The sequence below is a fragment of the Rhinatrema bivittatum genome, chromosome 3, assembly GCF_901001135.1.
Source record: "Rhinatrema bivittatum chromosome 3, aRhiBiv1.1, whole genome shotgun sequence".
Taxonomy (NCBI): domain Eukaryota; kingdom Metazoa; phylum Chordata; class Amphibia; order Gymnophiona; family Rhinatrematidae; genus Rhinatrema; species Rhinatrema bivittatum.
This window is the reverse complement of record NC_042617.1, coordinates 28,616,370-28,629,835: the sequence shown is the minus strand read 5'-3', so window position 1 is coordinate 28,629,835 and position 13,466 is coordinate 28,616,370. Positions and strand designations below refer to the sequence as shown.

The window sequence follows — 13,466 nt, the reverse complement described above, 5'->3', positions numbered from 1 at the left end:
AAAAAAAAAAAAAAAAAAGAAATCCAAAACAATAAAATCCCCCAGAAACAAAAACAAACAATGTTTGTGTACACCCCTGCAAATGAATGCACGATTCTCTAATTTAAACTTTCAAAAACCATGAAGCTTTTATTCTGATTTAGGCAGAAAATAAATTTGCCTTCCTAATGGTTACCCCAATTAACAAAAACACCTCCTCGCCCTTAGCCTGCCCAAAAGAGAAAAGGTTATATTAATTTTACAATTTTCTGCAATAATATACTCAGCTTTGGACCAAAATGAATATCCATGCACTTGGATTTCAGTAAGGCGACTTTTAAATAAACTAGGGTCCATACCAAGGGCTCTCAAAGTGACTGACTGTGACTGGTAGAGAAGCTGGTGGTTGAGTGGGAGGTGACAAAGGGTATGATAAATGGAGGTCACTCTTAGGAAAGGGAGGTTACCAGTGGGATAATACAAGGATTAGTCTTTTGGCAAGTTCTTTGACATTTTTGCAAGTGATATTGTGCACGACCTATTGGGAAAGGTTTGTCTTTTGTGGATGATATCAAATTCTACAACAGGGTATGCACCCTCATGAACATGAGGAGAGATCCAGCAAAGCTTGAGGAATGCTCTAGAGCCTGGTAACTAAGATTTAATGCTAAGAAAATGCAGAGTTTTGCACTTGGGCTGCAAAAACTCAAGGGAGCAGAACAGTATGGGGGTGACAATATGCACCAAAGAAGAGCAGGATCTCTGGGGCTGATCGTATCTGGTGAGCTCAAAGCGGCTAAAGAGGTGGATAAGGCAATGGCAAAAGCCAGAAAGATGCTTGAGTGCATAGGGAGAGGAGTGGTGGTGGAGGAGGTGGAGACAAGGACGGTATCAAGACAAGGACGGTATCAGAGTTCAATAAAGCATGGGACAAGCAGAGTGGTGGGGATTATAGAGCAGAGCGGTTGGTGTGGATGGACAGATTAGATATGTTGCATGGTCTTTTTTGTTTGCTGTCATATTTCTATGTTTAGAGTGTCCATTGAGGCATTGGTGGAGCTTGGTTGTATGAACCTCGGCTGTTACATGAATGTCAGCATGTGACCGAGTCCTCATACATTTCTGAGAATGACCCCAAGGGTTACTGAGATGAGTCTGAGAGTGAGGAGTAGATGTCCAATGAGTACAAATGTACATGCTGTCTTTTCTTGCACGGTAATGCCGGAACAGGCCTAGCTTGTTTAGCCGGTTTGGAGTCTTATACAAGAGCTAATTAATGATGCTTCCTAAGAAACTTCTGGCACTTTAATGTATGGTGAGACCGTTCACTCTGTATATAGTAAATGTGCCCTATATTTCCAAAGATATTTTCAGCAGAAGTCAGAATTAGAGATTTACTGGAAATTAGCTTTTACTAAATGCTACATTGCCGGGGCCCGCCCATCATTTCAGGTTCTTGTTAGATAAAAATAGTGAATAAACTTTTATTTATATAGGGCTGAAGTGAACACAATAATCTTTGGCAAGCTTGTGTAACCCCTGTTCTTGAGGTACTCTTCTGAATCATGGGGTTCCAGGGTTAAGTCTCTGGTGTCACTATGTCTGTCTTTCAGATCCCAAAATAGAAGGTCTTCCATGGGGGGTGGGAAGGGGATAAACTCCCTAGGCGCTAGGGGTGTGCATTCGTTTTGACCGCATATGTAAAACGCAACTTTTTTTTTTTTTTAACTTAAAAAAGTGATGAGGCGAAAACGATCGCGATTTCCAACTTATTCAACATAGCTATGTTGAATAAGTTGTAAATCGCGATCGTTGATCCTAAATAAAAATTTAAACCCCTCACCCTCCTTAATCCCCCCCCCAAGACTTACCAAAACTCCCTGGTGGTCCAGCGGGGAGTCAGGACGCCATTCCTGTATTCCTTTGCGAGGAGCACGTGACGTCGGCGTCACGTCGGAGTGACGCGGACGTCACGTGATTCACCGCGCGTCCGCTCCCGGACCCTCGTTGGACCCAAATGGAACTTTTGGCCAGCTTGGGAGGGTCAGGAGGCCCCCCCAAGCTGGCCAAAAGTTCCGTTTGGGTCCAACGAGGGGTCCGGGAGCGGAACCGCGGTGGACCACGTGACGTCCGCGTCACGTCGGAGTGACGCGGACGTCACGTGCTCCTCACAAAGGAATACAGGAATGGCTTCCTGACTCCCCGCTGGACCACCAGGGAGTTTTGGTAAGTCTTGGGGGGGGGGGATTAAGGAGGGTGAGGGGTTTAAATTTTTATTTAGGGAACCGGTGCACGTATGGACATAGCCTCAACTTATGGAATTCTACATATGTCCATATTGACCGAAATTGACCCTCACCTTCGACTTATGGACTTATGAACATAAACTTTTTGTCTGCACATCCCTAGCGCTAACTCTCCGTCTCTTCAGTGAGCGCTAATAAAAAGCGAGTTCCAACACAACTTTGAACTCATTTAATCAGTAAACAAGCAAATATGTCAGTTGCACAAGCCTCTTTCAGATAATATCCATAAAGAAATGCAAAATAGCAAAAAAAAAAAAAAAAAAAAGTAATCTGTGGTTATATGAGCCCTTGATCTATGACCTCGGGGTCCCTCTTATCCTGGAATGTGAAGCCTCCCTGGGTAAAACTGGGAAATTTAGGATTCTCTTCCCAATTTAGTTTCCCATCCAAATGCTTAGGATCAGAGCTGGGACTAACGTGGGGTAGAAGAGGGCAGCAGCTCAGTGTGTGAAACCCAAGGGGAGCGTCATCGGCAAGGCTGTGAGCATAAGCACACAAGGCTCTGCCCCCATGATTCTATTAGCCAGTGCCCAAAATCTCAGGCAGCAGAGATCCTCCAGCTCCTCCCCTCCCAGGCAGCATGCAAGGGACTGGGTGAGGGTGCATGGGAGCCTGGAGTAGACAGAGCACAGGGCAATGCAAACACGAACGCTCCCTAATCCAGCCCCTTCTCTCGTTCCCCCCCCTCTCCTCCTATCTGCAGGGAACAGAAAGGGGGGGGGGGTACTGGAAAGGAGAGCAGGTGAAAGAAGAAATCAGTTTTTATCCGCATATTTATAATGATCCCTTGTTGTGTATTTGGTGAGGGTCTGGCTGTGTTCTGCCTGTGTGATGGGGGGAGAAGCATTCTGCCAGCATGCAGGCTCTGTGTAGGCGTCTGTAGCCGTCCAGCTTGTTCTCTTTTCCCGCTAGAAGGTGTATTGGTGCTTTAGGCCCAGGCAGAGTAGTTGCAGTGCTGCCTTTTCATGCAGGGCTGTTGCTGTTTGAGTTCTGGGAGTTAGTGCTGTTTTCGTAGGGCAGGCTTGCTTTATAGGTTCTGAGTGACTTTCTGCAGGGTTTTCTGTTACTTCACGAAGTGCCTGGTAATGGAGGGACTTCGTGTCACTGTAACTGAAGGGACAACATAATTTTAATGTTTTTCCTATGGTAAGATGTAAAGGGAAAAAATTCCAGTTCAGCTCAGCCATTTCGGAGGTCAACATCTTTTAATTAATACATTTAGGTATTTCTTGGCAGTCTAGTTCCAGAATCACAGAACAGGTATTCATCAGACACTGTGACGTGATTCCTGAAACCTTTATTTGACAAGGCAAAGTTTAACGTTTGAAAGTAGGATGTGCAGTTATGGGATTGTACAGGATTGCTCTGGGAAGGGTTGAGCCTTGAAAAGCCCTGCATGACCATGTGCCCTTGAAGTGGCTGCACTTTTCAAGGGCTGCGATTGGAATGGGTTTGAATGAAAGGAATGTGGCAGGCGAGGAGGACAATACCGAGTGAGCTTTCAAAAGCATCCGGCAAGCTTTACCTCCTTAGGCTGCTGGCAAGGACTCCCTGAGATAAAAACCGCAGTTTACACAGTGGCATATTTCATGCCAAGTTTACTTGCGGCCACAATTTTTAAACAGGCTTTGCCGGGGGGGGGGGGGGGGGGGGGGGGGGTGTTACAGATTTGCCCTATGCCTGCACCTGCGGAAACAGTAGGGGCACAGCATAGTATGAGGCATGGCCTTAGCAAATAAAAAAAATTAAATAAGTTCAGATGCGTAGGGTAAGGAAGCATGGTCCGGAAAAGGAAGTCAGACGAACCACATGTCCCAGTGACCGACATCAACGGCAGCAGCCACAGTGCGGCGCTACTGGCACAGTTTCTTGGCAGGGACGGTTTTGCATGGGGGGAGGGGGAGCCCCTTCGGTCAAGCTGAGAGCTGTCGCTGAAACAGAACCTGAGGGCTGCTGGCCATGGCAGGGCCCCACTCCTGAGCCTTCCCTATGCCTAACACCGGCCCTGTTCCTGGGAGGGCATTTCTTACCGTGCCGCGAAGCATTTGCCGTACGCGATGGACCCTCGGCGGCTTCTACGAGCTGAGGGTCACAGTCCAGATTAGTTCCTAAGTTCAGCGAAGCCTCGACTTGAACCCAAGTGTGGGGCCCCATCGGGGATCCCTGTGAAGGAGTTCGGCCTAGTCCTGAGGTCGGGGCACTGTGGAGGAGAGGAACGTAGCGCCCCCACCAGAAGCTGCTCCATCAGTTTCTCCCTGCTTGCACAAAAGCAGCGAGTCCTAGTGTCTGGGGGGGGGGGGGTTCAGAGAAAGGAACATCTCCTTTTAATTCTCTTACTTTTCAAGAGTAAAAGAGCCAACGGCTTAGCCGAGGCCTCTTAGAAATGAAAGAGAGCGATTTTTCACCTCACGCCCAGGGCTCTAAGAGATTTTTTGAGTAGTATACTCCATAGGTGGAGTTTTGTTCGGAAGGAAGGTTTTATTCACTCTCCCTGACCACCGAGAGATGAGTAAGAGGGGAAGTTTTCTTGGTCCATCTGAGAGAGTCTCCTAATCTGGAGGGGGCCGCCATTGCCCATCTGGCAGAAAGAATGGAGGAGAAGGAAAACGGACGCCTAACCAGTACCCGCGACAGAGGCGGAGGAAACAGGAGAGAGGAGAAGAATTGGCACCCAAAGGGCATTCAGCTTTCCTGCACGGTGCCCAACCCTGGATAATCCTAGTCACTTTCCCATTTTAGCAGACCCAGTCAAGTTTCCACCCTAAATATTTCACACCTTGGGGCTGAGCTCGTTATAGTGGTGTTCCTAATGGATGGGGGAAAAAAAAAAAACCAACCAACCTTGACTCTGGGTACCAAAGCATTAATAGGAGTCTAAAAAAATAAAACAGTATTTAGATAACCTTAAGCTGTGGTGAGGGAATTCCTTTGGCTTGATTCAGCCTCGCTTTTACCGGCATGCTATGTACTCTTCTGTCACCGGCCATGCAGCCAGCTCCGTTCAAGCTTCTCTTGCATTACGTAATGAAATTATAGGCTGGAGCACAGCACAGCACACCCGCACCATAGGCAGGATATCCAGAAGCAAAGCATCCGCGGAAGACCCAAGGAAAGTCAACTGGGACAGACCTCCAGTGGGAATCAATCAGCCTACAAAACGCTGGCGCAAAGCAAGGGCGCCATTTGAAAAAAAAAAAAAATAGAATATCCGATGCTGGGGGAATGCCTCTACTTTGAAAACCTGTTATTTAAACTCTCACATCCAGGGGCGAGGAACGAGATGGCGCCCCCTCCCCCACCTCAGACACCCAAAAAAGCGTACACTCGGAAAAAGATTTATCTATCTTTGGATTTATTAAACTGCTTTTCATTTCCCTCAAGAACTCAAGGCCAATAAATAACAAGAAATATCCTTACTGGATATGGGCTGAAAACCCTGCTCTGCTACACTTTGTATTGGGAGTGCAAACTGCATGGATTAGGGATCCCAAGTATTTGAATAGAAAAATTCACCGTCAAAAACAAGTGAAAACCTGATAATCATCTTGACAGTGAATTTTGCTATTGAGATAGCGCTGTATTTCACCCTGCCTGCCCCCAAATCCCTATTCCCCTGCCCCCCCCCCCTCACCCAGCACCAGTTCATCACCCTGCCCCTGAATCCCTCGCCCCCCGCCTCAGTTCCCATCCCATCAACAAAAGTGCACAGCTGCATCTCCCGCCCTCCCCCTGCCCACCCTCGTCAAAATATCCGCAACGCTTTGCCTTCAAGCAGGGCAACTCAGGATGAATCCTGGTGGCAGCCCTCAAAGGACTCTCACCCACTGGGCTGGCTCTAGGGCACATGGGGCACCCACCATCCCCCACCCCAATTGGTCCCTGTTCTTCAGGAGAGGTGGGGGACCAGAATGTAAGGAAGTCAGGACAGGTGGAGGAAGAAAAGCAACCATCTCCCCTAGACCGACATGGATTAGCCGTGGTGGGCAGACTTTCTCTCCCCCCTGAGCTCTGCACCCTTCCCCAACACTCCAGCGCTAGCCTTTGAAATACAGAAATACACATCAAGGTGAGTTACATGAAGGTATTGTAGGTATTGTCCCTGTCTCCAGATAATTTGAGCTTAAAGGCAACCTGCTCACTGATGCAAAATGAGCCCAGGAACGATTAACTGGGTTTTATTTAAAGTCACTTGATTGGAAGGTGCTTAAAAAGAGAGACAAAAACTGGTCACGGTCCTGAAACTGTGGACACCCTGCTGGCAGCAAGGGATATAGCACTTAAGAAAGGAATAAGTGTAGAAGGACTGAAAGTTTGGAAGGCCTGGACCGTAGCGAATGACAAAATGTGTAGCATGGTTGCAAGTGAATTCTGCAAAGTCTTACAAAGTTGCCCACTTATGCAAACGGTCACAGACACATCTGAGCCTCCACTCCCATTCCTCATTCCATCTGCCCACAAGGCTGCAGATAGAAAGCCTTAGGACGATCCTGAGTGAGATATGAGCTCCGTCCAGAATCTGCAGATGAACTGGTTCCTTCACTGGTCAGGAGACCTTCTGGGTGTCTGCGAAAATGAATAATGGATCTTCCTGTACAGCGTCATAAGGTCCTTGACTGTGGAAAGGCCCTGAGTGGGAATGAAATGAGCCATCGGGGACGGTAACTTTGAAAAGGTCACGCAGGCGCACATTGACGCGATTTTATAACGTGCACATACACGCGTAGGTTATAAAATCATTTAGGTGCACATATGTGTGCGCCTAATTTTAGAAGTAGGCGCGTCCAACCAAGGAAATTGGGTTTCGGCCGCGTAAGCTGGAGAACTTTCTAACCAGTGCGTGTCCACGCCATGACCAGTTTCACCAGTTTGCCCAGTGTAGAGCTAGGTCCTCCCAACCCTCCTGGTTTAATAGCTTGCACTCCCTCCCAGTTACCCCAGACACTTTAAACCTCTCAGGAACGGCTGGGGTTTTTCTGTTTGTTTTTTTTACACTTAAACCTCCCCCATAGCAGCAGTACAGTTACACGGCACTAGACCTGGGCACACACCCAGGCACGTAACGCCCTGAAACGCCTCATGTCCCAGCCCCACCCTTTTTGAATTGGCGTGAGATGTGCTCGCATTGCGAGATGTGCGCGCATGTCGGCGGCTTTTAAAATACGGCAGGCATATGTAAGTCCTACGTGCGCACGCATCTCCTGATTTTGGCGGGCACCGGTCTTTTCAAGTTCACCTTTTAGAGAGTTAGGTTCCTACCCTTGATACCGCAGAGTTTCCACTATAAAGCACAGCAAGATGAAAGTCCATGGTTTAGATGGGGCAGGTAGTGACTGCAAGATGCCCCTACAGTTTGGCCCGGTGAATTTTAGGTTGGTCACCACACTCACAGGTCTGAGCATAGTATTTGATGTCTACTCGTAGACTTGGCCACTAAAAAGTATAGATAACTAACTTTTTTGTAATACAGTCTCTCAAGTGACTTTCCAAAATATGTCATGATAAAAAGGTGGAGTACCTCTGCTCAGAGCGAGCCCTCTGGAACATAAAGACATTCTGGTTTAAAATAAATACTGTTGCAAGGCACAAATGTGGACCAGTCATCCACAGGTACATGTGATGGATGGCAGTGCAACAGTGGAAAAACAGAACTATTACCATTCCTCATAAAACATCAAATAGAAACACGAAATATAAAACATCAATCAAAACAGTATAACCATACTAATAAAAAGAATGCAGATTTCAAAATAATGAAAAGCTCATACAGTTTTTTTCTTGCCAATTTCCCAAACACCAGTAAAATATTTGAAATCATCAGAAAAATCAAACGTCCAATTATTAAGACTAATAAATCCCCCACTCACCATATGTAGGAACTTTTCATTTCCAGTTACTCTGTGATTGTTGTGGATTAGTGGAGGTAGGGTAGGAGGTGCACAAACCTTTCTCCTCTTTCTCATATATAAGCACACACACCTACATTCATTCTTACACACACACACACGCATGCCCCCTCTCCCTCACACATCCACATGCTCCCTCCCTCCCTCTCACATACCCATGTTCACACACACTGGGCCTCTCTCTCTCTATCTCTTCTCTGACCTGCTGGCAGCTGGGGGCTCTCCTCTTTATCTCAACTGCCCTGCAGGGTGGGATTCACCGTGCAGCCATGGCTTCCTCTTTAGTTCAGCCACCAATGGATTTGGAACTGCGGCCTCTTCCGAACGTTATATAAATAAATAAATAAATATATATATACATACATACATACACACTAACAAGGAATCAATTTCAGAGAGGGTAAGAGAAAACCCCTGGAAAGAGGACCAACTACAACTCCCAAAAGGCTTTGCAGCCTAAGAACTGATAGGTGAATCAGGAGGGTGGAGCCTTGAAGAAAAGAGTGCATATGGGGGGTGCACGCCAGAGCAGGGTAAGGCAGACAGAAAGGTAGGTCAGGCCAGGAAAGCTGGCTGGAGCTGTTTTTTGTTTTTTTTCTGTTTCTCATCCTGGGAAGTGGGAACTGCAGGTGACACTTTAGGCGTAGCTAAGCTGCTAAGGGCTGGAGGGGCAAGAAACCTGGTCCAGAGTGGGGAGATGGCCCCTGGTTCTTGCAGGGAAAAGTGCTAGATTCTCCGATTGGCTTAACTAACCCTGGGGATTCGTCATTCCGCTGTAAATTACAATTATAGTGGAATGACGAGTCGCGAAAAAAAAGGGGCAGGGGGGCGATAGTGTGCAGAGAGGGCAGATTCACCTAGGGTACCTGCTTAATACCTTTGCCTCGGCCCTGGTGTACAATATCCTGGGACCTATTCAAAGTCCCTGACCAAGATGTGTCTCTCACACAGAATTTGCATTGTTGGAGGGAGGGGAGGGTTGTCATTTACTCTTTATTGATTTGTTTTAAAATGCCCGTGTTGATGACAGCTGGATTATGTTGGCCGATTTGGATTGTTCCTGTGCATGATTAATTCCCTCGTATAGTACAAACCCCTCAGCCCTTGAACCATTAAGTACCGGTTTGGCTGAATAGGGTTACTGTCTCGCTGAATCCACCGCAGCTTCTGGGAAGCTCAGGGCCAGGAGCGGTAGGAGAGGAGGCCTGAGGAACGCATTAGCATAGCCAGCAGAAATGCACCCTGCATGCCTCAATGGCATGGGATGTGCATGGGGCAGCACATCCACATTTTCCAGGAGCCCATGCAGCTGTAAAACATGCAGGTACTGCAACCACATGAACTTTTTGTAGCTAATTTTCAAAGGTTATTACCCAGGTAGGTTCCTTTTGAAAATTAATTAAAGTATGTGCATTATTTATTTTATTTAGATTTTTATATTCCACTTTTCACACTTTATTCAGCGCTTCAAAGCGGATTACATGCAGGTACTGCAGGTATTTCCCTCTCCCCAGAGGGCTTACAATCTATGTTTGTCCTTGAGGCAATGGAGGGTAAAGTGACTTGCCCAAGGTCACAAGGAGCGACAGTGGGACTCGAACCCTGGTCTCCTGGTTAAAAGCTTCTACGTATTTTGCCCCTGCAATTTATGCCAGCGATGGGGGGTAAAATACACACGTTCCTTTGAAAATACCAAGAACACGTGCCATTTTACCAGCCCCTCCCCACCCCCGACCTAAACATGCCCAAAGGCAGCTCAGTAGTAGGGTGGACGGGCAACGGCAGGCACATTGTGAACCCCGCAATTTGGGGGTTGCTCCGAGGGGGGCAGCTTTCAGGCAGGGCCAGTTTAGCCAGGTAAAGGACTCTGAAGACGTCCTGCCAACACGTGCTGCGAGGTTCCTGCGCTCTCTTACTAAAGTGATATCTCGGTCTATTTCCCAGACCTGGTCCTGTGGACCCTTGGGGGATGTGTGCGAGCCAGGGCCCGGGAGGACCTCCGCAGGGATGTCAGCGCAGCTCCCTTTCTCTCGGGCCGATACACTAAAGTGCTCTCCGGCAGAGCGCATTGTTACCTCGCATTTGGTCGAGCGTTTTCGACGTGCTATTTTTACCCCTTATACAGTAAGGGGTAATAGCGCATGAAAAACGCACGGCCAACCCCCCGGAAACTAATAGCGCCCGCAACATACAAATGCATGTTGATGGGCCTATTAGTTATTCCCGCGCGATACAGAAAGTAAAATGTGCAGCCAAGCCGCACATTTTACTTTCAGAAATTAACGCCTGCCCGAAAGGTAGGCGCTAATTTCTGCCGGCACTGGTTTAAGTCGGAGGTTCCAAAAGTTAAAAATAATTAAAAATAAAAAAATTTAAAAATCGGCCCACGGCTAGCGGGTTGAAAACCGGACGCTCAATTTTGCCGAACCCGTGGCTGTCGGCGGGTTTGAGAACAGACGCCGGCAAAATTGAGCGTCGGCTGTCAAACCCGCTGACAGCCGCCGCTCCTGTCAAAAAGGAGGCGCTAGGGACGCGCTAGTGTCCCTGGTGCCTCTTTTTACCACGGGCTCTCATTTGCACGTGGGCCGATACTGAATCGCGCGTCCAGGAGAGTGGCCTGTGCGCGCGTGCCGGCTCTCCCACGCTTCTTTGACTTAATTTTCTCTGTCTCTTTGGCTAGCATTAGATAGAATGCCTTGCTCAGAGTAAAAAAAAAAAAAAAAAGAGAGAACACGCCCACCCCTCCAGGCTAGGATTACAGACTAACATTGATCATTTCCCCCGCAGACTAGAGAACCAAATACATTCACATTAAAATAAAATCTTGCAGTATTAGAAAATAATGTCAGGCAGTCAGAAAACATTTTGAATCCATAATGAACAATTTCCCAGTGACTGATTTTTTTTCTCTCACAGGAATTTCTCCCAGGTTATGTCATTAAAAAGTAAATTTTTTTTTTATTCTCTGGGATTAAAATTCTTGCCCAGTATTACAATTTTTCCTTTACAGGTGTTTCCAATACATAATCTTCAAGGGCACTCCCAAATCAGATTATCAGATACATTCAATTTTATTTTATTTATTTAGCAGTTTTTTATACCGACCCTCATAGTAGATAACCATATCGGATCGGTTTACATTTTAACAAAGGGTAAAAACTGAGGTAACAGTTCTGGTAAATAATAGATAACAAAGGAAAAGGAATAAGTCAAAGTTACAATCAACAAGGTATGGAAAACTTGGAGGCTTAAGGACAAGCTGGAAGGAAGATAGAGGCAGGAAGAATAAATGTAACATGATACAAATAATTTAACGGGTTAGAGCATATGCTTTAACCAGGAAATGCCAGTGTCCATTGTTCAGGAGGAAGTGTGTCAAAGTCCTTGTAAGAAGTGAGGCTCAAACTAGTGATTATCCGGTGGATCTGGGAAGGCTTGGTGAAAGAGCCACGTCTTTAGTCTTTTTCTGAAGGTTAAGAGGCAATTGACAAATGCTCTCAAAGTTTAACCCTGTCAAGTCTCCCAAGACTTAGCTTCTTTCTCAATATTATTTCTCTTGATATCTTTCAGAATTAGTCACTTATCCGGCTATCTGGGGGGAGGGGCTGTGCTACTTAGTCCGTTAATTTATCTGCTTAAGTAGTGATATTGAGAGTTAACTGAATAAGTTAACCAGCTAAACTAGGCATGCTCAATGGCAGGTCTAAGCTTATCCGGCTAAGTAGCGCTTTGTACACAGATATTCAGTGGCATAGCTGTGAGACTAAATATCCTTGTAACTTAGCCCGCTAGACGTTCAATATCTACTCCAGTTTGTGTCCTAACTTTTTATTCCAGGATACCTACTGCGCTCACTGAGTCTAGCCAAGAGAGGAAAACAAAATCTGAAGCAAGGGTTGCCCTTTTTTTATCTTGGTTTATTCTTCCTTTATTATCATTACAGAAATATATATCTATGTCAGGTAGGTTTCATTTCATTGTCTAATCTCAGCCACAAGATTTCTAACTTCCTGTTTTTAATCTGCGCTTATATAAATTGTATCACAATAAGGTGACTCCTTACCGCATATTAGCTGCTTTCCAGCTGATTTCAGAAAATTCTCTTTCGTTTCGGCAAAATCATTTTCTCTAGCGCTCCAGGCTGTGCTTTTTAATGAAATCCTCCTCAGCTATAAACGGCAGCTAGAGCTGAAAGCCGCCGACTGTCCACAGACAAGAGAGAGAAGGGGTTCCGCTTTCCGGCGCTATCGCCCTTGCTTTAAACTTCCCGGCGCGTTCCAGTCGCTCTTCCACGGGATCTGCCCTTAAGGCAGCGCTAAGAGCGCCCACCCGGTCCGCCGGCCCCTCCCATTAAACCGTGATCCTTTCCGGTCCCCTTCCCACGCAAAGCAATAACCACGTTAAACAAAGTCGGCCGGAACTCACCCGCACCCTTAACTGTCATTCCCCCAGCTCTGGGGTTTCTCCTTCGGATCTTCCCTCCCTCCCCGAGGAGGATCAGGCAGCAGCCGAGCTGAGCACCCCCCCTCCCCTCCCTGTGTCACTCTGTGGCTGTCTCACTCCTTGCGTCCTCCCTTGTCGCCTAGCAACGCCGCGCAAAGCCTTTTTTTCCCCTCTTCCCTCTTCCCCCCTCCACACAGAGGCTGCAGCAACATTCACTTCCCCTTTAAAGGGACAGTACGCGGCCACCTGCTGCAGTCCCATTTAGCTTTTAGCCCCTGGTTAGGTTAGGTTAGGTTATCTCGTAAGTGGAAAGAGAAGCGCTGGGGGGGGGTTTGTTTTTTGGGGGGCGGGAAGGGGGACACTCCCTGGATATGACTGCGAAAGTGAAGAGCTGCGGGAGGGTCTCTTAGGAGCGTGAGTGAACGATTTGAGGAACCTAAATTCCCCACCCCCTCATCCCTTCAAGAGCCCAGACCGTGATGCCGGGTCTGTACGTTTTGACAGCGTAAATGCATTGCGTCTGCGAAAGATCAGCGGGGTACAGGATCTTTGGGATGTTTCCCAAAAAGTCTGATAATCAAGCAATTGCGCTCATCTGGGATCAAGTGCTGCATGGATGTCCAGGTAACTCGCTTACTGAAGAGACAGCTTGGATTGGGGGGGTGTGAAAAAAGTGACAGAGGCTTACTCCCAGCAAAAGGCTTCCAAGACCTTAAGAGTCTGCATAGACCTCCAGAGCTGAGCTGGGAGGAGTTTTCTGCTCACTTTTGACCATCTGTAAAAAAAAAAAAAAAAAAAAAAAAGTGACTTGTACTGAAAGTGTTTTCCCTGTTGA

General features: G+C 47.1%; 2 protein-coding genes across 3 annotated transcripts in view; one reads left to right on the top strand and one right to left on the bottom strand.

Annotated features, from left to right (window-relative positions):
• Nucleotides 1–12,656, bottom strand: part of EHD3 (EH domain containing 3) — a 187,148-nt gene extending 174,492 nt beyond the window's left edge. Inside the window, exon 1 of the mRNA XM_029593027.1 lies at nucleotides 12,252–12,656. Within this exon, the coding sequence (XP_029448887.1) occupies nucleotides 12,252–12,256 (5 nt within the window). The 5' untranslated portion in view covers nucleotides 12,257–12,656. The remainder of the gene's footprint in view (nucleotides 1–12,251) is intronic.
• A 283-nt stretch (nucleotides 12,657–12,939) lies between these two features.
• The window catches only part of LOC115086742 (calpain-14-like), a 47,521-nt gene continuing 46,994 nt past the window's right edge, over nucleotides 12,940–13,466 (top strand). For both annotated transcript variants that reach the window (XM_029593025.1, XM_029593023.1), the window contains exon 1: nucleotides 12,940–13,255. In XM_029593025.1, the coding sequence (XP_029448885.1) occupies nucleotides 13,248–13,255 (8 nt within the window). In that variant the 5' untranslated portion in view covers nucleotides 12,940–13,247. The remainder of the gene's footprint in view (nucleotides 13,256–13,466) is intronic.